Source organism: Ambystoma mexicanum, chromosome 3q (genome assembly GCF_040938575.1).
Source record: "Ambystoma mexicanum isolate Mex_15411 chromosome 3q, UKY_AmexF1_1, whole genome shotgun sequence".
Lineage (NCBI taxonomy): Eukaryota > Metazoa > Chordata > Amphibia > Caudata > Ambystomatidae > Ambystoma > Ambystoma mexicanum.
This window is the reverse complement of record NC_090926.1, coordinates 1237155501-1237178719: the sequence shown is the minus strand read 5'-3', so window position 1 is coordinate 1237178719 and position 23219 is coordinate 1237155501. Positions and strand designations below refer to the sequence as shown.

At 49.5% G+C, this 23219-nt stretch overlaps 1 protein-coding gene across 1 annotated transcript in view; it reads right to left on the bottom strand.

Annotated features, from left to right (window-relative positions):
• RAD23A (RAD23 homolog A, nucleotide excision repair protein) overlaps nucleotides 1-23219 on the bottom strand; it is a 245568-nt gene that overhangs the window by 50968 nt on the left and 171381 nt on the right. Inside the window, exon 6 of the mRNA XM_069604181.1 lies at nucleotides 5041-5116. Coding sequence (XP_069460282.1) covers nucleotides 5041-5116 — 76 coding nt within the window. The remainder of the gene's footprint in view (nucleotides 1-5040; nucleotides 5117-23219) is intronic.

The window sequence follows — 23219 nt, the reverse complement described above, 5'->3', positions numbered from 1 at the left end:
GGAAGGGGCCGACAGTAGGACGAGACACCTCCTCCGAATCCTTTAGAGAAACTTTGGGATTTCCCCCCAGAAGTCCGAAAGGACGGCTGCCGCTGCTGAAGCGTACCCAGGGCACGAGCCGTCTGAGTGTGCACTTTGATGGCCTGGAGAGACTCGCCCAGTCTTTCCAAACAAATTGTCCCAGTCGAAGGGCATGTCCAACATATTCAACTGAACATCCTGGCGGAAATTTGTGGGCCCCAGCCAGCCTTACCGACGAATGCAAATGCTGTTGCCCATCTGGTGGAATCCTGTGTCGGCAATGTCCGTGGCCACTAATGGCGTGGTCCGAAGCCACCTCGCCTTCCTACAGAATCTCCAAGGAATCAGCCCGCTTGTCGGGAAGGAAATCCAGGAGGGGGGCCCATCTTGAACCAAAGTTCCCAGTCGTAATACAACACAATGGAGAGGGCGTTAGCGGCCTTGATGGTCGTTGCTGCTGACGAGATCACTCTTCGCCCCATGGCATCCAACTTCTTCCTCTCACCATCCAGAGGGCAGGAGGCCACCGACGAGGATGAGCCCGAAGACTTCTTGGCCGCCACCGAAACCAGAGAGTCTGGGACAGTAAACACTTTGTTGCAGAGTCCGGCACTCTGTACTTCTCGTAGCGATCCCTCTTCGCCGGAGCGGATGAAGGGTTCTTCATGAGGGACAAACCCTCATCCCAAATGTCTTCCAACAACGGGATCGAAAGTACAGTCTTCCTCTTCGCCTCCTGGTGCTGGTAAAAGAAACCCTCTTTCTTCTGCTCTGTGACGAGCTGGAACAGCTCTGAGGCCCTGGAGATCATGGCGTGGAACGGGCCAATCTCGTCGGGCAGTGAAGATCTGGCTGGCGGAGACTGGAGATTCCCCCAGGCCGCCACAGTCGTCCGTACCCGTCGTTGCTGTCTCCGGTTCTGCGTCATCCCTCGATGGGGGAGAGGAAGGTGAGGGGTGAAAAGGTGGAGTGATGGTGAAATCTTCGCTTGGGTGGTGGTGGTTCCTCCAATGGCCTCGTAGTCGCAGGCGGGGCCATTGGCGCAAGAGGCATCCTTGTTCAGATTTCTGAGCACAGGGTATGCCCTCTGGAGGACTGCTGTGCCCCCCACAACCCTCTCTGCGACCAGGGGAGACTGTTTTGGTGAAATGATGGGCATCACCTTATCCAGATTCTTTTCGATGGGCTGGAATGAGGCCTCCCTATAGGCAGGCAGGGACACCCTCGCCTTAGGAGCCGTGCCCTGCGAACACATCCCAGCAGCAAGAGAGGCGTGGGCCTTCTTCTGATACACCTGGACCTTCGTGGCCCTGGCCGAGTCGGCAGCCTTAGGGGGAGGGTCGGAGCCCCGCTTCCCCTTGCCCTTCTCCATCTGGCCTGGCTGGGTCTTTTCCAAAAGCTTACCCGGATGGACCGACTTCCTCTTCTTCGAAGAACTTGAGTGTTGGCTCGTGGACGAAGGTGCTGGAGATGCTGAAGTCGCCCTAGCCGCTGATGAGCCAGTCGCAACGGCGCACCCACAGGTAGTGGACTCGCGGTGCTTGGCCTTATGTTGATCCCCCACAGGAGGGGCGCCCTCAAAGGTCTTAGCTCAGCTTTCTCCTGGGCAGGGGAGGCATGCTGTTGGCACTCACCCAGAGGAGGGGGCCTTGGCCTGCAGCCACACGTGGAGGCACCATCTACCGACAAGCCATGCAGTTGTCCTCCACATGCGACTGGTCCGAATGTAGGTAGTAGATGCACAGGAAACGTCCATCGACTGAAAAGACATTCCGTAGGTTGCAGCCGGGGCAAACCTTGAAGAGTGGCACCAAGTCCTTATCCTCCGCCATGTCCACGCGGGGTAGGCCTCAAAGAAGCTTCTGGAATCCTCCAAGAAGAAACTATGAAAATCCCCCCGTGAGGGGTGCTGAAGAATCCAAAAACGGGTCCCTGTTAATTGGCAGAGCTTTAGGCTCGATTGACCGAAAATAATAGAGTAAAACTCTTAGGGGGGTGGGGGGACCTAAAACAAAATCTCAAACGCAGTAAAGGTTCGAGAGCTATAGCACGGGGACTCCCAACACTTGAACGTGCGGTAATAATCTGAAGACGGCTGCCAAAGGAGGGGCTTTGGTAGAGGGAAGTAGAGACTAGAGATTCATTGTTAGGAGAAAGATAGTTTAGAAGTGAAACAAACTGATTTGTTCTTTACCGAAGATTCCCAGCCTGCCGACAGGGAATATTCATGGACATGTGAATCCATGCCAGACCCCATGCTGGAGAAAGAAAATTCTCCCTAACAGTTCACACTAAGATAATTATCTTCAGCATAAGTAGCCAACGCAGCCAATGAGTTTTGCAAGTCAATCGGAGTATAATCCAACAAAATGGCATAGTCATACCCTAACCAAGATACCACAGTATTTCCAATTCAAGGCAGGAAGTTACAAGCTAAGCTGTTATCAAGGCCCATATCAGCGTCAAATTACATAAAGGGGGGCCAAAATATACCCTTGCTTAAATCCAAGGTTAGTAGGCATTTGCTGTGTGGTCACCCCTGAATTTATACTTACAGCAACCACTGTATCTGAATATAGAGCCATGAGGAGATGTAATAGGGATGATTCAATACCCCAATTTCTTAGCTTGTTCCAAATTAAAGTTTGAAATACAGAGTCAAAGGCTTTAACAGAGATACGTCTTCTCAAAAGCTCGGCTACCGGTCACAAGATAATGGAGGGCATGGATGTTATGTAAAGTGCTGTAATACTTTGGGTTGTATCCTTAAGTACTGAGTTGGCTTTTATAATTCTTTTTATATATAATGTGATGGTACTTCTTTACCAAACATTCATCTTGGCCGATTTATACGTTAGGTAAGAACTGATGCAGTCACACTGTGCGAGACTACAACACTTACCTGCTTGGTATTAGCTAACCCACCTTTTGGTATAGGTCTGTACTACACAAGTTGGTAGTGCGACTAAGCAGCCAGGTCCATCAAGAGTGGTAAATGTGAGCTGTAGAGCTGTACCAATGACATTTGTCAATACAAGTAACACTTACACTCAAGGTTGCGGTTATAGTTAATTAACATCCAGTTTTAAATAAGCATTCTTTAAAAAGGCAATTTGTGTAACAATGTAAATATACTTTAAATACACTTTTAAGACTCTGAACAAGTTAGTGGATAATCTCTGCATATGCTTCCTACACAATTCCTACACCGTGAGGTGACTTGAAGGACAAGTAATGGCATTTATGCACCACACTAGTTATACATGGCAGTTGGTTTAATGAAGGAACAGATTCTCAGTATATGTGAGGACAACTAAATCTTCCAATGAAATTTAGACAAGCCTTTCCCAGCAATAACAGTCTAGTTACCACCTAAGAGGGACAGCAATATCAAGATTCTGCAAGGAGCCAGAACAGCCGAAGTCAATTTGAAAAAGTCTATAGAGCAGAGGTTCGAGAGTTTGTAGAAATCACTTGTGGCGTCACAAGCTGTTACGCCTGTGGAACGAGAGTTGGGATCAACTCTGAAAAGGTAAGCCAATGCGATTCCCAAATGAGAAAAAAACAGCTAAAAAGACAATGAGGTAAGTACCCCAAGTCTAGACAGTACCTCTGGTTAGAAAAGTGGTCCAGCTGGATTCTGTCCTGTTGCAGTGATGCAGACCTGAGGTTCCTGATCCTCAGTTGTGTGGACAAGAGGCAAGACATCAGGAGGGCTCCTGCGGCAGCACTTTAGGTCGTCGGCAGCTACGGGCTCTCGGTTGACCAGCACCTCAGTTTCAGCGCTTAGTAAACCGCACCATCTCGGATACCGGTTGGGCTTCCTTCACTCATTGGGTCCTGCACTCTGGTGAGGGGACTAGAGCTCTGGTCGTCCTGCTTCTGGAGGGACCTTCGGAGACTCCTGGAGCTTCTGGCCAGATTGCAGACGTTGCACTAGACTACAGATTTCTCAACCCCTGGCACTCTGTTCTTACAGCAGCGAAGTAGCACAGCCAGTCAGGGAAGATGGCCCAGTGGAGTTCGCTTCGGGGTTAGTTGGTCCTACTAACCCAAGGGAAGAAGTCATCCCTTCCAGTGCTTCTCTGTTGAATTGAAAATGGAGTTTCATCACAGCAGGAGGGCCTCACGGGCCATTCAAAGGCGCAGGGGCATGCAGCAAGCTTCGTAAATGGTTTCTTCGGCGGGTATTTCTCCCAGTGGTCGACTACCTCTAGTCCCAAAACCCTCGCCTTTTAAGCAGGTTTCTCCCATTCATGCACAGCCTAGGCTGTCCATCACAATCAGGACTGGTTGCATTCAGGCACTCCGCGAGACAAAGAACAGGGGAGTTTCAGGAACCTTCCTCACAACCTGCCTTTCCAGACACACTGGAGCCAGATGCGGGTTTCAGGGCCAACACCCGCCAAAGGCAATACGAACAAAGGGCTCAAACCTGGCGCAACCCAGAGTAAAACCCCAAAAAACCTCAAACAGAAAATGGTGAAAAAAAGACGACCGGGGCCTTTTTGACAAAAAGGGTCACCCATGGTTGCTGTACTGCAGCTAAGGATTAAGCCTGCAGTAGAAAAGCACAATGGTATGAAAAATAAAGCACTGCCACCAGCCATTTAAAGTAGTGAGGGTGTTTAATTTTGGGACAGATTGTGGGCAGGGCAAGAAACAATAACAGTTAAAAGTTACGATTTTGGAATAATATTGGTTTAATGAATAGTATTTGCTTTTAGGATTTAAGACAAGCTTTCCCTTAGAATATTGTAAGGTATGCTGATTTAAAGAATATTTGTTTATTTGTGGTTTAAGATGTGACCAGTCAATTTCTATTTGAAAAAATTACATTAACAAAAATAAACAAAGTGAGAATCCTGTGGTAAAAAGACACCATCATAGCCACATCAAATATCTGGCACTGCCACAGGAACACCCACTATATAGTGCCAAAGAGGTTAGAAGGTCCATTTTAGGCCCCAGTACCTTTATCCCCAGGCAAAGACCAGCTTCTTCAGCAGGGCGACTCACCTTCAGAGGCTGGGGGCACGGTGGGCAGGCTCTCCTCAGGGAGGGCGCTTTCTGGCTCAGGGCTTCCAGGAATACCCTAAATAAAAAAAACAATTACTGTTGTAATCAGGTCAAGGAACACACTTAGACAAACAGAATAATGATATGCATTACTTACTGTAAAAGCATTTGATTGTATCTGCTTAGATTCACATGCTGTGCATATGGTTCGACATCCAGTGGTAACCGCAGAGTATTGCATCTCGCCTTTCGAGAATCGAAATGGGACGTCGACATCGGCGTGCCTGTAACACTATCCCTAAGTGACGTGTAGTGTACCCAAAATCCCTCACGCATCGAGGTCCCTCCGATTGTATTTTTTCTACCAAGAGGGAACCTTGTGACCATCGTGAGAGAGTACAGAAAAGAGAGAAAGTGGCAAGATGTCCATGTTCCTTCCATCCGAGCGGGGAGGAAAGGTGGGCGCATGTCAATCTAAGCAGATACAACTATCAGAAATGCTTTTACGGAAAGTAATGCATGTCTTCTGACGCTTGTTAATTTGCTCAGAATCACATGCTGTGCATAGACTAGCGAGCGGTACCCGGAGTTGGTGGTGGGTTGTGAGAAGGAACAGTAGTGAAAAGATGTCTTAGTACTGCCTGTCCCACCTGAGAATCAGACCGAGAATGGCAATAGTGTTTTGTAAAGGTTTGTACAGAACACCAGGTTGCCGCTTTGCAAAGAGATTCAAGGGGAACATTTGCAATGAATGCTATGGACGCCCCAGTGCCTCAAGTAGAATGTGCTCTAGGCTTGAAGGGAAGTTCTCTCTTAGCAAGATTGTAGCGGAGTGTAATGCATTTGACAATCCATCTAGAGATAGTGGATTTGTCTCCTCTTCCTACTGCCACCGAAATGAAAAACTGATTAGTCTTTCTAAGTGGTCGAGTTCTTAGAACATGACAGCTCTGCGTACATCCAGTGTGTGCAGGGTTCTTTCACCCTGGCTTGAAGGATTTTGAAAGCACGTTGGTAGTTCTATTGACTGGTTCACATGGAACTTTGAAATGAATTTAGGTGCAAATCTAGGGTGAGTGCGCAGAACTTACTCGTCTATGTGAACTGTTACGAAGAGATCGAGAGCACTTGTAGTTCACTTACCCCCCTGATGGAGTTAATAGCTATTTAAAAAACAAAATGAAATAAAAAAAAAAAAGCAGTCTTAAGGGCGAGGAGCCCCCATAAGCCTAGTCAACACCACGTTTAGGTCCCATCTGTGAGCTGGGTTAGAAATGGGAGGGTGAATTCTTTTCACTCCCTCCATGAAAGCTTTAATAACTTGTATCTTCCACCATGACACGTTCTGTTGTGATGTAGTGTATGAAAGTGCAGCAAGGTGTACCTTTATGAGGTTAAAGACGAAGCCTGAGTCAAGTAAATGAGTTGGGTATAACACAATGTGCGTGAGAGAGCAGTTCATCGGGTTAATGCTCTTTGAGATGCACCAGATGACAAACCGTTTCCATTTACTGGAATAGCAGCATCTGGTGTTCGGCTTTCTTGCCTCCCTGAGAATGTCCATACGTCTGAGGGAGTTGCAGGTGTCCAAACTATGACCTCAGGAGCCAGGCCGCTAAGTTCAATGTCTGCAGGCATGGGTGAAGTGTCTCCCCTCTGTCTTGCGACATGTTGTACGGGCAAGGCAGTTTGATAGGGACATCTCCATGAGCAAACCAGGGTTGGCGGGCCCACAAGTATCAACGTGACTGGTTCCTGGTACATCTTGTGCACAATCTTGTTGAGAAGGGGGAGTCGGGGAGGAAAAAGCGTAGACAAATCTCCCTGACCATATTACCAAGAGTCTGTTCTCCTTGGAGCGGTTCTGGGGGGTACCTGAAGGCGTAATCTTAGCATTGAGCGTTCTCCCGAGTTGCAAACAGATCTATCTCTGGGAAGCCCCATTCTGCAAAAACGGAGACAATGTCTTCATGTAATGGCCATTCGTAATCCCTGGGCAACGGAAGGGAATAGTTTCTTACCTGTAACTCCATTTCTCCAGCATTGGTATCTTTCATGGATTCACATGCTTTGAATATTCCCCGTCGTCAGGCTGGGAATCCCCGGTACATTGTATAGACCCTTTCCCGTAGGAAAACTTTTTCGACGCTTATGCGTCCTATCCACCTCGTTTTGTATCATGCGTGCCCGTGCCGTCAGGACGTCATGATATAAATACAGGCCCCGCCCCCGCGCTCCCTCAGATTTCGGCCCCCAAAGTAGTGGGGGAACCGGTTTGCATGATCAGGGGAGGCAGGTGGGCGCATGTGAATCCATGAAAGATACCAATGCTGGAGAAATGGAGTTACAGGTAAGAAACTATTCCCTTCTCCAGCATTGGATCTTTCATGGATTCACATGCTTTGAATAGATTACATAGCAGTACTACCCCCAAGAGGAGGCGTGCATGCAAACCCATATACTTTCTTCGTAAAGGCCGTTCCCTATGATCATGTATACATCAGTAATAGTTAACATAGGAAAAAACGGACCACATACAGTCATAAATTCCACAGGATGCAACCCCGCAGCCGGGGCTTACCTTACTGGAATAGGTGTCGAAGCACCGCCTGTCCCATCCGGGTGTCTTCGGCATGTTGCTGCGACAGGTAGTAATGGCGGGTAAAGGTGTGTGTAGTCGCCCAGGTAGCCGCCATGCAGATGTCCCCTAGAGGGACTCCGGCCCACAGTGCCGTCGACGATGCCGCTGCTCTAGTTGAATGAGCTCTCGGCCATCGTAGAAGAGGCTTCCCTGCCCTGGAATGGCAGTACGAAATAGTAGATGACACCCATCTTGATAGTCCTTGCTTTGAAATGGCTTTTCCTCTAGCACCCAAACCATATGCCACGAACAGCTGTCTCGTTTCTCTGAATGGTTGCGTACGATGAAGATAAAATTTGAGAGCCCTTTTTACATCCAATGTGTGTAGCATGCGCTCCGCTCCCGAGCATGGCTCCGGAAAAAACCTAGGTAACACAATAGAGGAGTGTTTATGGAACACCGAAGGAGCTTTTGGTATGAACTGTGGGTTAGTGGCTAGGACTACCTTGGTCTTGAAAAATCGCAAGTATGGTGGGTCTACCATTAGAGCCTGAACTTCTGAAATACGTCGGGCTGAAGTGATGGCCACCAGGAAGGCCAATTTCCACGACAGAAACTTTAGAGACGATGATGACATTGGCTCAAAAGGAGGCTTCATAAGAGACGTTAAGACCAGATTGAGGCTCCACTCCGGTGGAAATTTCTTCTCTGGAGGGAAAACTCCGAAAGAGGCCTTTAAGGAAGTGCTTAATCAGGCGGTCGCTGAACAATGGTGCCGAGTGCCGTCGACGAGTAAACCTGGAAATGGCTGCTAGGTGTACTTTTATTGACGACACCGACAGGCCCTTTTGAGCTAATAACAGCAAGTATGGAAGGAGCTGTTCCGGCCTAATCGATTGCGGGGCCAAACCTGGTTGATCCTTACACCATTGACAGAACCTTTTCCATTTGTACGCGTATGAGGCGTTTGTGGAAGGTGCTCTTGCCGCTTGCAGGATACGTCGACAGTCCTCCGGAATCGTTAGCCGACCAAATTCGGCGAAGTCAGGAGCCAGGCCGTCAACTTGAGGCTGTCCGGGTCGTGATGCCAAACGACACCCTCCTGTCGAGACAGAAGGTCGGGGGTCTTCTGGAATCTCATCGGTTCCGCCGCCGCTAAGTGTAGTAGGTCTGAAAACCACACCTGTCTGGCCCAGTATGGGGCCACCAGAATTACCCGACATGGATACCTGAGGATCCATTGCAACGTCCTCCGGACAAGGGGAAAAGGAGGGAATGCGTACAGGAATTTGTTCGTCCATGGGAATGAGAACGCATCCCCCAGTGAGCCCTGCTGAGGCCATCTGCTTGCGTACTGATGGCATTTCTTGTTGTTCTTCGTTGCAAACAGGTCTATGGAAGGGTGTCCCCATTCCTTGAATACTTGTTGAAGTTGTTGGTCGTTCAGCACCCATTCGTGAACTTCGTTCATTTCTCTGCTGAGGGCATCGGCTTCCACGTTTTTCACTCCTGGTAGGTGAAACGCTAAGATTTGCATGTTGTGTTGCAGGGCCCAATGCCAGATTTTCTGTGCCTCCGTCGATAGGGACCTGGAACGTGTCCCTCCTTGTTTCCTCAAGTAGAACATCGTAGTGGTGTTGTCCGTCATGACACGCACCACCGAGTCCCTCAGTTGCGGAAGAAAAGACTTCAGAGCCCATCGCACTGCTCTCAGTTCTAGCAGGTTGATATGCAGGGAGGACTCCTGCAAAGACCACTGGCCTTGAACCTGTAACATATCCAGATGAGCTCCCCATCCGCTCAGCGATGCATCCGTCACCACCGTCTTTTGGAACTCTGGTTCCAGTAGAGGCATCCCTTTCGTTAGATGAGTAGACACTTTCCACCAGCCGAGTGCTTGAACTAGTTGTTCGTCGACGACCAGTCTGTCGGACCAGCGACCTCTGCTCTGCGCCCAACGGTCCGCTAGAAATTCCTGGCAAGGCCTCATAAACAGACGGCAGTTGTTTATTAACGGAATGCAGGACGACATGGTCCCTAGCAGGGACATGTACTTGCGCACAGAGACTTTGGTACCGCCTCTCCATTCCGACGCCTTGTTTTGAAGTTTCTGAATTCTTTCGCTGGATGGTTTCACCAGGCTTGTGTGTGTATGAAACTCCGCTCCTAGAAAGACCAAGGTCCTCGAAGGCTCTACTGAGGACTTGTTGAAGTTTATTGCGAAGCCCAGTTCCTGTAAGATGGACATTGTGGCTCGTAGACCGTCTCGTGTTTGTTCTTTGGATGACCCTCTGACTAGCCAGTCGTCTAGATATGGATAGACATGATGACCATCCTTCCTTAAATGGGCCGCTATAGGGGCCAAGCACTTGGTGAACGTCCTGGGGGAGGACTTGAGCCCGAACGGGAGGACCTTGAACTGAAAATGCTTTCTCCCGACGACGAATCTTAAATATTTCCTGTGTCGTGGGCGTATTGGGATGTGAAAATAAGCATCCTGAAGGTCTAGTGATGATAGATAGTCCATGGGTTGCACCGATCTGATAACCTCTTGGAGTTTTAGCATTTTGAATTTTTGGCTCTTTAGCCACTTGTTGAGTACCCTCAGGTCGAGAATGGGCCTCCATTTGCCATTTGGCTTTTTGACCACAAAGAACCTGGAATAAACTCCTTGGCCTTCCTGTGCCACAGGAACTCTCTCCACCGCCCCTTTTCGCAACATAAGCGCCGCCTCTTGTCGTAGGATTTGGAGGTGGGGCTGTGTCGAGAATAAAGGAGGAAGACGCGGAGGCTTGTCTTTGAATTGCAGCGCATGACCCATGCGAATCGTGTCTAGGACCCATCGATCTTTGGTGATGCATTTCCATCGGTCGAAGTGATGAGAGACTCGACCCCCCAGGACGTTCCAAAGGCCGTCATTGGTTGCTGGTTTGCTTGTTCTTCGTTGACGACGGACCTGAGCCTCGACGCCTGGAGGCTTGATAGTCCCTGCTTCCACGTGCCGACTGGGACGCTCGTCTGAACCCTTGTGAAGAGTACGAGGGCCTGTTAAATCCACGGTCCCTCGAGGCTCCAAAGCGGGAGTTTCCAGAAGCACCTCTGAAGGGGCGAAAAGAGCGAAAATTTCTACCCGTTTGAAGGGCGCCGAGGGACCTAGCAGTATCCGTGTCTTCTTTCATCCCTTTCAGCGCTTCTTCAACCTTTTCGCCAAACAGGTGCTCCCCTTCGCATGGCATGTCCAGGACTTTGTACTGTACTTCAGGACGGAAAGTAGTACATTTGAGCCACGCTTGTCGACGAAGCACTACTCCATGGTTGATTTGTTTGAAACCAGACTCTGCTAGGTCAACTGCGATATTAATAGCGTGGTTCGAGGCCTCTTCGCCGTCCCGCACCAGTAACATAGCTGCTTTCCGGTGTTCATCTGGCAGGTGTTCTAGGATAGGGGCTAATTTGTGCCACATTTCCCTATCATATCGTGACACGATCGCTAAGGAATTGGCTGCTCTTACTGTCGTCGCTCCGACCGAGAGCACCTTCTTTCCAAATGCGTCCTGCCTCCTAGCCTCGCTTTCCGGTGGCGTTGAACATTTTTGCTGGACCCTGGCCTTCCTAGCCGCTGCCGCCGACACCACCGAGTCAGACAGAGGCTGTGATGTTAGACATTTTGGAGTGGACTCCGGAGCTTTAAACTTTTTCTCGATCCGTCCCTTTATGGCTGGTTCCGAGAACGGATGGCGCATCGTCTTGAGACCTTCTTGCCACACGTGGTCAAGGATTGGGATGGCAAATACCGATTTTCTCCTTTGACCCATATGGTCAAAAAGGAAACAGTCTTTCCTCTGCTCCTCAGGAATCAAGCCGAATTCGGAACACGCTTTCCCCATCATTGCATGGAAGGCTCCCACATCATCAGGGGGAGATGGCTGTGTCTGGCTCCTCGTAGACTCCAATTCTACATCCGAATTCCATGTCGGGTCCCTCGACGGTGACAGGGAGATGTCTGACCCCGAGTCATCACGTATAGAGTCGGACTCCGACAACTCACCCTCCTCCTGAGCTCGAGGACGATCTTTCACCGCCTGGGGAGCCGATGGGTGTTTCGTCGACGAGCGAGCCGTACAAGTTTGCTCGTCGACGGAAGGTACAGACAAAAGTGACGATGACGTCCCAGGTTGAGGGAACTGGGTATCCAGCCGCTGTAGTAGCTTCTGAAGAGTATTAAGCACATCCAGAGACAAAACTGTCTGGGGGTTCAGTAACGTGGATGATATAGGTACCATACCCCCGCTCGCACTCGCCGTCGTCGTCGACGTGGAAGGCCGTAAGCCTAAATCCGATGGCTGCAGAACCATATCACCTTCCCCTTCCCCTTCCGCCGAGCAGGCCGTGTCTGGCTGCAGTAAGACCTCAGGGGGGATCGGGTCATAGACCTCAGGCAGCCAAGCCATAGACTGAGTCTCCGTCGACGAAGGAATCCCAACCGCTGCTGCTTGAACGGTAATAGGCATCGTCAATGACACCGAGGTCGACGAGGAAGTCGTCGTCGTCGAGCCCTTAGACTTCGTCGTCGATTTCGATGCCGACTTCCCGGCTGAAGCTTCTCGACTCACGGAAGACCTGGGACGGTCCCCTGAGGAGGATTTAGACAGCGCTAGCCTCTCCGTCTTAGATGAGGAGGAGGAGGGCTTTTTATGTGACGAGGAGGATCCAGCATGTTTCCCCTTATGCTTGTCCTCAGCGCGAATTTCTGCTGGCCGCACCTTCTTCGATGGAGGCTCCGACTTGCTCCTGGAGGCCGTGGAGCCAACTTCCGAAGCCGGGTAGGCACCCGCTCCGTCATTAAGCCAGTCGACCAGCCTTCTTTTACGGTCCTTAAGGGTTTTTTGGGAGAAACCCTGGCATATCTCACATGTCTCCGCCGTGTGGTGCGGGTGGAGACAGTAGATACAGTCCATGTGGCCGTCTCCTTCTAAACCTTTTTGAGGCCACAGGTTGCACATGGGCGAAATAACGCCTTTCCAGACATAATTCTCCAGAATTTGAACTTCGCTTACGCGAAACAGACAAAAAAATAAAAAAAAACAACCTAGTTTTCACTAGTAGTAACCACGAGGATCCCACTGCTTTGAAAGACGGTTGAAATCTGAGGGAGCGCGGGGGCGGGGCCTGTATTTATATCATGACGTCCTGACGGCACGGGCACGCATGATACAAAACGAGGTGGATAGGACGCATAAGCGTCGAAAAAGTTTTCCTACGGGAAAGGGTCTATACAATGTACCGGGGATTCCCAGCCTGACGACGGGGAATATTCAAAGCATGTGAATCCATGAAAGATCCAATGCTGGAGAAAGTCTCTGCTGAATACGTCTGCCAGAAGATGGAGTTCCCCTGGAACATGTTGTGATAGTAGGAACATCTTGCGTTTTAGAGCCCACTTCCCAATGTTCTGGGACAGTTTGGACAGCCCTGGAGAATGGGTGTCCCCTTGTTTGTTCAGATAGTACATGGCCGTGGTGCGGTCTGTGAGTATCAGGATCGTCTTCCCCTCCAGTTGTCTGGAAAGCTTTTAGTGCTTTGAACACAGCCAACAGGTTTATGTGGTTGGATGCTGTGTCTGATGACCAAAATGTGCGCCGTCTGTTGAAGCAGGTGAGCTCCCCACCCTGTAAGAGACTTGTCTGGTTAGAGTGGCTTCCACTGCAGGGTGGTAAAGGATTTCCCTTTCAAGAGGTTCTCCCTCGACCACCACTGCAGCGAGAGAACGAGGGCCGGCGAGACGACCACTAGATCGCGCCACCGTGCGCTGGCCTGACGCCACTGGCTGTTGAGCCACTCTTGCATTGGACGCAGGCGCGCGTGAGGAGCCAAGTAGATACATGACGCCATCATTCCTAGCAGTTGCACAGCCTTGCGTACAGTCACCTCTCGACTGGCTACATACTGAGGGATCTGAAACATGTTTTGGGCCCTCATTGGCATGGAAGACGAGGCCTTCCTTTGTTCGAATTAGAGCCCCTAGGAACTGGGGACCCCGACTGGGGTCTAGGCTGGATTTCTCCTTTTTGATAGAGAATCCCAGACTGAATAAAAGATCCATCGTCTTTTGGGTATCTGACAGACATGTTTCGTAAGAGTCCCCCGTTATGAGTCAGTCGTCGAGGTAAGGATAGATTGCCTGCGCAGTTGTGCTGCTGCCACCGCTAGTACCTTTTGTAAAATACCCTTGGTGCAGATGCTATGCCGAAGGGTAGTTCTTTGAACTGAATGCTTGTCCTGTATCATAAATCTGAGGCATTTTCTGTGCGCTGGCAAGATTGAAATATGAAAGTATGCATCTTTCATGTCTAGTGTTGCCATGTAATCCCCTGTTTTAGCAGTGGGATTACTTCCTGCAGTGTGACCATGTAGAACATGTGGCTTTACAAACTTGTTCGCTGGGCACAGATCTAGAACAGTGCGCATGGTCAGATCCTTTGTGTACAAGGAAGTACACTGAATAAATACTGCTTTTACCTATGCCAGAGGTACGATTTATATGGCTCCTTTCTCCTGTAGTGCTTCTACTTCCTGCAGAAGAATGCAAAGATGGTCTGGTGTCAGCCGTCTTGCTCATGGAGGTCTGAATGTTGGGGACCGGCTGAACTCTATACAGTACCCGTGGGCCACAGTCTTTAGAAACCACTCGTCTGTAGTCATCTCCACCCATGCCTGAAGAAACGTTGTTAGCCGTCCCCTGACCGGAGAGGCATGGGAGGTGACTTGAATCTTCGGGTCATTTTGAGCCTGAAGCCTGGGAGCCTCTGGGAGTTGCGATCCAGCCTCTCCCTTTGCCACGGCATTCACACCTTTGGGGATACGGGGTGGTGTATCCACCATTTCCCTGTTTAGAATTCCAATTTTTTCCTGATGAGTATTTTTGCGGAGGGAAGCGTTGGCCAAGAAAAACCAGTTTGAAGAGGGTCTGTGTGTAATCTGGTCCAGTGTTTCCAAGGTGTCATGCTCCTTTTTGCGGTTTCGAGGGCCTCATCTACCACCTTTCCAAACAGGTTGGATTCTTCCATGGGTTTGTTGATTAGTGACACTTACGTCTCTGGTTTAAATCCAGAGTTCCGTAGCCACGCATGTCTTTTTAGGAGTGTGCCCTGAGCAAGGGATCGACCAGCCGTTTCTGCAGAATCCAAAGTACTCTTAAGAATGCTCTGGTTCACCTGTCGGCCTTCAGAGATAGTGAATAGGAGACGAGTACTTAGGGGTTGAGGAACCTCTTGTATGCCTTCCTGTAGTAAAGCCGACTGGGCATCGGCGTAGCTGGCCAACAAGGTATTGTTGACAATGCGCGTTGAGAACTTGGCTGCAACTGTGATCCTTTCTCCAAGGCCGTAAAGTTGTTTACCTTCCTTATCAGGGGGTGCCTCGCCAGTTGACAAAGGGACTCCTGTCTGCTTTCGCGTAGTAGTCACCACCAGGGAGTCTGGGGTGGAATGACCTCCGATATAAAGAGGGTCTGATGGAGAAGGGCAAAAGAGTTTCTATTCGCAGGTTGACACCTCTTGAGTTGAGTAGGGGAATGGCCTGGCTGGCCGGTGGTTTTTACTGAAGGATGTCTTCCACGAAGTCAGCTTCGGGGACCGTCTCATCCGTAGCAATCTTAAAATGATCAGCTGCTTTACATAACATTACGTTAAAAGTCAATTGGTCATCCACTGGCGATGGTTTTTGCCTAGTGGGAGTGGACTGTGGCGAGTCCAGGCACAGGACATCAGGGTCTTGATAATCCGGGGATTGCCATGGTTGGGGGTCACCCACATCTGGGCCTTCTTCCCAGCCCTCTATGTGCTCATGCAGGTCCTCAAGGTCGATGAATTCCTCATCCTGGGTATCAGCATGAATGTCATCCTCTGTTAAGTCATAGTTGTATATATCCTCTTCTAAAGAGGGGTCAAAAGTCTTGGAAACTTAGCTTTGGGGGTCCACAGGGCTCATCCCTGGTCTCCTTGGTGTGGGTTGTTCTGAACAGGAAACAGACCTGTCCAGCCTTTCCATACAGTTCTCAAACGTTTCTCTAGTCCAAACCGAGGAGCTAGAATGGTCTAGGAGGTGGAAAAAAGTCTTGATCGTGTTCATCCTCGAAAAGCGTCGAGAATAGTCCTTCACCTTCAGATGATGACTCCTCCCACATAGAGGTGAGACGTCTCTGCGCTTCTCCTTCGACTTATGGGTGGGTTCCGCTACTCCCCCTCCCCCTTAGGCCATCCTTGGACCTAGACGGATCCTTGGGCCTTTCCGTGGCATCCTCAGTCTGCCGCTTCCGAGAATAGGCGGCAACATTCCTGGCTAAGCTACCGGCAACATCCTCCATGGTGGAAAGGTGCGTCGCTTCAGCCTGCGCAAGGGTGACCTCTTCGCCGGTGTCTGAGCCTTGTCCTAGACGGTTGCTTTTTCGGCAGTGCCGGGGCCTAGTCTTCTGGGACAGCCTTCTTCGGCAGAATCCCATCATCGCCATACGCCTTCTTGCGATGCGTCTCAGCAGAACGCAATATATTGGGGGTAGCGCCCCTTGTTTTCGATTGCCAGGTCGCTAGGCACAATTGCGGTTGCCAGGAGGGCTGCCGATCCAGACGGTCGGCGGGTGCCACTTGAGCTTCTGGTGTACCCGTTGGCACTGAAGTCTTCTTCGACCTGGCCGAAGATTGACTTGGGGTTGTGTACACGTTTGTCTTTGTCGCCCTGGTGTGACTTCCCCATAGCAGTGTCTAAGCCATGCCTGGCGGGGGCGGGGACAGACTATGCGGAACGCGATCGTTCCGTCGAAAGGTCAACAACCTCCGGTTTGGAGGTATGATCGTCAATCTCGCAGTCTTCACATTTGGTGGCAGCGGGAGAAAATGTGGCCTTCGAGATACCGTAGGCCACCCACCCCTTGACTCTACGCTCCTTTAATGTCTTTGGACAGAGGAGCTTACAAGCCTTCCTCCTTGTGATAGAGCGGCAAGCACCGGTTACACCGTCTGTGCCCATCTATAGGAAAGGGAAAGACATTCTCAATTTCTATAAAAATGTCCACCCCGACAACCCCACTCACTACTGTATAGGCCGGCGGAAGGCCTGGCCACGTGGTCGGCAGCGCCGACTGGATCACTGTACGCAGAGTTCTTGAAGTTCTTCGGCGGAGGTCTGTAACAGCTGTTGAAAAGACACTAAGGAAAGTCTTTGACGAGCTCCGCATCAAAGCGACCAGTATGCTGGGCGGCAAAAAACTGAGGGATCTCGACGCGAGGGATTTTGGGTACACTACACGTCACGTAGGGATAGTGTTACAGGCATGCCCATGTCAACGTCCCCTTTCGATTCTCGAAAGACAAGATGCAATACTCCGCGGTTACCACTGGATGTGGACCATATGCACTGCATGTGATTCTAAGCAGATTAACAAACATCAGAAACTTTTTTATGGCCATATAAGACCATGTAAAATGACTAGCATGTAATATTACACAAGACTTAAAGATACACGTATGCAATCACTGGAGTATGGCAAAATATATAACTCTGCAAAGGAAGGGAAGTATTAATATGCAGCACTACAGGTCCACAGATAGAACAGTAACTTTTAAAAAAGTCCATCGCTAAGATGTATGGGGCATTGTACAGAAAACTTCACCAGGGTTCCACACCGTTCGGTACGACAGGGAAACATTTAGTGGAGGGCTTCTCGGGTCCACTGAGTTCCAGGAGGTAGAGAACAAGTTACCCTAGTTAATAAAAGTGTCCCCCACTTTGCAAACAGTTATACACGTTTCTAAAATTTTCCAAACTTTGAAAAGGGAGTTAAGGGTTCATGTTACTGTTACAACTCACCCCCCCATACACCAATTCTAGTTAGCACTTGGCAGGTCTTCTGACGAGGGCCCAATGTCGCTTTTCCCACATTCAGTCCTGGATGCCCAGTGGCTGCAGGTTTGAGCACTTACCTGGTCAGCAATAAATGCTGATGCAAGGTCTTCAAGATGGAGACTGCAGAAGAACTCTAAGCAGGGCCCCTCTCAGCACAGGACTGGATGCAGAAAAGAGGTTTTGGATGACGGCCACAGATGCATGGCAACGCAGGGGGGGGCCCCCCCATTTATCGCGGTCAGATTTTGCCTCCTTTATTGGGTTGCCCTTGATGCTGGAACCACGAAATCTGGCAGGAAGGAATCCAGTAGTAAAAGCCGTCGACCCCCAAAGTTCCAGGCCACAATGCGGAACAGCAACATATGCAGCACCGTAGCCTAAATTCTGAGCTGGGCAGACACTGGGTGATAGGGGCACTTCTGAGGGCTCTTTCTTTTATAGTGAATTAGTCATACATTTGTCATAAATAAATAAAAGAATGGCCTTTAACACTATTAACAGCAAAGAATGTTTTTTTTTTTTTTTACAAAAAAGAAAACTCAATTAATCCAAGACAATACAGAAAAATTAACAAAAAGATATAAAAAAAACCTCAGTACGGACCTACAAAAAATTTAAAACAGGGAAAACCATTTAAAACAATACATCAATGTAAACCAACATATCCTCAAAACAGTCATATTGAACAATACTAGAATCTTGTTTTGCTTACAGATCTCACCCCCCCCCCTAAACGTAATTCTTTAAGAAACGCAACTACCTCAAAAGTCAAAAAACCTCTCCAGAAATCAATTGCTCCCAAAATATATCCATCTTCTGAGGGCTCTTCGAAGGACACCGAGCTGACCTTGAGAATGGATGTTCCCTCCACTCCAAGAGTCGAAGCACCTTCGCAAGACTTATGGACGTCACCTACAAGGCATGGCTCTTCAAGGACAGCAGCAGAAGTTGGTCGCCAGGCCTCCTTCAGATGGGTCTCCAAACTCGACACGGGTCTCCCAGCTGGCCAGAAGTATTTGCTTCTTCAGGATTTCTCTAGAGTGGGTGCAGGGGTCCACTTATCCCAAAAGCCATGTAAGAGCAGAAACTCCCACACTAACCACACACTGAAACCAGTTTGTGGATTGGGACCAGACAGTCCCAGCCCACATCCTGCCAGCAAACAAAGCCCTCCAGCAGCCCTCCAAAAGCTTCTGCTTTCCCAGGCACTGGCAGAAGACTAAAAGACAAGATGGCGAAAGAACTAGCAAAAAAACTTGTGGAATGGCCATGTTCGCTCACTCGCCACAGTTAGTAGCCAAACACGTAAATGCAGTAAGGCTAAAACGAAACACAAATAAATGGTAAAAAGTTACTGCTGCCACCAGCTTGTCCATTTAGCAAACCTAGAGTAACCAAAAAATCTCTGCGCGTTAGTCTAGGGCAAAAACAAAAAGTGTACCCGATTGTAAGACGTAGTGTACAATGATAAGTTAACACAGGTGAGGAGTTACTAAAAGTAGTAACCAAAAAGCAATACTAAGGGAAACCATGTTTCCCATTATTGACAACCTGAAGGACATGCCAGTTTCCCCATAACAGATGAGCAAAAGACAGTGTAGTGGAGCTTAATGTTTCACATCCCTGTAGAAAGAACAGGTCAAGGACAAAAATAAAAGCAAAATGTTTGGGGGGTCCATTAAAATGGAAGGAAAGGTGTAGTAAAGAGAAATCTTTCCTAACAAAGGGTAACCTTTTTATGTCGCTCAGTTTATGGGAGGAGATAGGTTCCTATAACTTTGTGGCTTAGGCAGGGTTGCCCCTTTGGGCTCCCCTAATTTCTTGTTCATGTACTTGGGTCAACTACTGTTCCCAAGTAGTAAAGGGTGATTTTCATCCTCTTTACATTTTGTTATTAGTGAGCCAGCACACCCAATCTTACGTGGAGTGCTGAGGGGATACAATGTATCCCCTTTCTTACCTACCTGCTAATGTTTTCGTTGCAATTGCAGGTTTACAGTTTACTTGAATGGAAGGTCGCAGTGGTTTTACCTTTTTACTCGCAGGCTGTTAATGCAGCCTCTATAATGCACAGGCGGCCACCCATTTTGCTAAAATAGTGGGCCCCTTTTTTCGCCATTTCGTGTTTGCTCGTGGTCCTAGGTCTCCCCTTCTGCCATTCTAGGCAGGCAAGATCTTGGTTTAAGTTTTGTCTTCGGCAGGAACGCTTTGTATTCCCCGGCGAGGCTCCAGTGTGTCTGAGAAGGCAGGAAGCAAGGAAGGAGTCCAAAACTCTGCAGCCCTTTGTCTTTCACATTGCATGAAAGGAACCAGATCCCACTGGGGGCTGGCTGTCCCGATTGGACAGCCAGACTGCCCCTTTCTGTAAACTCCAGAGTATTCAGAGGTTGGGCTGTAGTTCCAATAAATACTTTGAACCTAGAAGCTGCTGACGAGTCAACCAATAGAGCGGAATCTGGAGAGGAAGAAGTCATCTGTAGCGATTTCCAGCGACAGAGAGCCTGCTATGTAACTGAAGCATGCTGTAACTCTTCCTTCCAATCGACCTGGGGGTCCCGAATGCTACTGCTCCTACCCAGAGCCTGTTGAGATCCACTAGTCAAGAGCCATCCCTCAATGTGCTGTGACCTTGCTGAACTGCAAAACCAATGCATTTTACAATACAGTACAATTGCCCTAGACAAACACTAAGTGTGCTAAATGGACAAGCTGATAGCAGAAGGGACTTTTACAATTTTCTGGTGCTTTTTGTTTTAGCCTTACTGCGTTTGGCTAGTGGTCAAACATGTCCATGCCGCAAGGCATTACCCCTTGTCCTTTGGCCATCTTGTTAGGGAGAATATTCATTTCAGTGCTACATTCCTCACACCTGGAGACCCCCGGCTCTTTTGATGGACGTAGGACTTTGTAATTTTAACCCCGAGTATGACTTTTTTTTCCCTCTCGTGTTTTTACCCAATTTGGATTTTGTGTTTTCACTGTGGAGTCTGTCAAACTCCATAGCCATCTGTTTTTTGTAGGGTGACACAGCACCTTCAGTGCAGTTTCACTGACAAATCCTTTAGATTTCTCTTAAGGTTTAAATACCGTATCTTGGGTGAACTACCGTTTCCAGAGAATAGTAAAGTGAAATTGACTTGAAATACCTCCTCTTTGTAGGTCCAGCACACATCTTATGTGGAGTGCTAGGGGGTGGGGTTACTTAGTAGCCGCTTTTCCTTGCTACCCATGTAGTATTTTGTTACTCTCACTACTTTAAATGGTTGGTGGCAGTGATTTAATATTTTCCTATGATTGTGCTCTTGTACTGCAGGCTGAACCCTCAGCTGCAGTACAGAACCCATGAGTGACCATGTTGTTAAAACGGCCAGTCTTTTTTCGTCATTTTCTGTTTATGAGGTCTTTCTTGGCTTTTACTCTGTGCATTGAGGTAGGTTAGAGCACTTAGTTTGTCGTGCACTTGGCAGGCTTCAGCCCCGAAGCCCACCTCTGGCTCCAGTTTGTCTGGAAGGACAAGGTGTGTGGGAGGTTCCCAAAAATCCCCTGCCCTCGTCTCTAGGAGTGCCTGAACTGAACTCATCCGGATCGGCTGGCTGTCTTGAAAGGACAGCCACGCCAGGCTGTGCATGAATGGGAAAACGTGCGAGGCTCTTGGGACTACAGGCAGAGTCGACCACTGGAAGAAAGATCCGATGAAGAAACCATGAAGAGAAGCCTTCTGCAACCTTCAATTTCCCGATGACGCCCTGCTGCTGTTCTGACCTCCTTTTTGACCCGACAGAAGCTCAGACGGACCGACTTCTCCCCTTACGTTAGTGGGACCCACTACCCCAGAGGCAAACTCCCCTTTGGCACAATCCCCGACTTGCTGTACCTCTCTGTTGCTGCTGAAGCCCAATGCCAGGGGTCAAGTGTCCATAGTAGAGTGCAACGCCTGCCGCAGAACGAATCTGGCCAACAGCTCAAGGAGCCTCCTAAGGATCCTCCAGAAGCAGGAAATCCCAATCTACAGTCCCCTCACCAGAATGCAGGACCAAGGGAGCAAGGAAACCCCAAACAGTGTCCACCATTCTGCATCAGTGCTGTTTGCAAAGCAGTCAAAAATCGAAGCGCTGCTGAAACAAAGGAAATCCGTAGCTACTGACGACCTTCCCCAGAGTACTGCCGCAGTACGGTCTGATCGTACAAAACCCTCCAGACGTCCTCCCACTTGGCTCCACGGCTGCGGCTCAGGAACCAGGGTTTGCCTGGGTGTAGCAAGACGGAATCCAGCAAGTCCCCATTAGGGAGAAGTCTCATTTCTGCGCCAATTCCCTTCAACCTTAGAGACCTCCAGCTCTTTTGCTGAAGGACTTTTTCATTTTAACCCTGGAGTGACTCAGCAGAGCCAGAAGATTTCTTCCTCGCCACCGCCGAGACTACCGAACCCGGGGGAAGGCTAGGACCTTAAACACTTGGGTGCAGAGTCCGGCACCCTGTACTTTTTGTACCGGTCCCTCTTCGCCAGGGCCGACAACGGGTTCTTCATAAGGGACAGCCCCTCGTCCCAAATGTCGTCCAACAGAGGGATCGACAGCACAGTCTTCCTCTTCGCCTCGCGATGTTGGTACAGGAACCATTCTTTTGCTCAGCGGTCAACTGAAACTGGTCTGAGACCCTAGAGATCATGGCATGGAACAAGCCTATCTTGTCGGGCGGTGAGGCTCTGGGCGGCGGAGACAGGAGATCTAACCCGCCGCTGTCGCCCGTTCCCGTCGTCATGTCCGGGTCCGTATCCTCCCTTGGTGGAGGAGAGGGGGCGACGGGTGAAAAGGCGGTGGAGGGTGAAGGAACAAGTTACTTACCTGTAACTGTTGTTCTCCAGCATGGGTCTGGCATGGATTCACATGCTCATGAATATTCCCCGTCGTCAGGCTGGGAATCCTCGGTAAAGAAAAAACCAGTATCAGTTTCGTTTCTGATCTGTCTTTCGTAGTAATAACCAATCACTGGTCTCTGCGTCATACTGACCACAGCCAATGACTGCCCTCTACCTAAGCACCGCCTCTGGCAGCCATCTTCAGATTTGGAAGCACGTGAAGTGGCAGTATGACCAAGTGAAGAGCCGCAGAGGGGTAGGCGGGAGGGTTCGCATGTGAATCCATGCCAGACCCATGCTGGAGAACAACAGTTACAGGTAAGTAACTTGTTCCTTCTCCAGCATGGGGTCTGGCATGGATTCACATGCTCATGAATAAAGAATACATAGCAGTACACACATGCACAACCACGGGAGGTGGCAAAGGCTCAACATTAAGCATCACATCAACTCAACATTAAGCATCTTACCTCCTCACCAGGCTCACCTCAGGCGAACAGGTTGCGCAGCACTGCTTGGCCGACCCTGGACTCCTCCCTGGAATCCCGGTCGACGCAGTAGAATTTCGTGAAGGTGTGCGTCGACCTCCACGTAGCAGCCCTGCATATGTCCAGCAGGGGCACACCAGATAGGAACGCCGTGGTAGCTGCGATCGCTCTGGTGGAATGGGCTCTCGGACGGCCAGGCAGCGGTCGGTTTGCCAACCGGTGACAGCACATGATACAGCCGGAGAGCCATCTGGAGATGGAAGCCTTCGAGAGAGCCTTCCCCTGATTGACAGGTCCAAAGTTCACAAAGAGTTGTGACGTCTTCCGAAAACCCTTCGTGCGGTCCACGTAG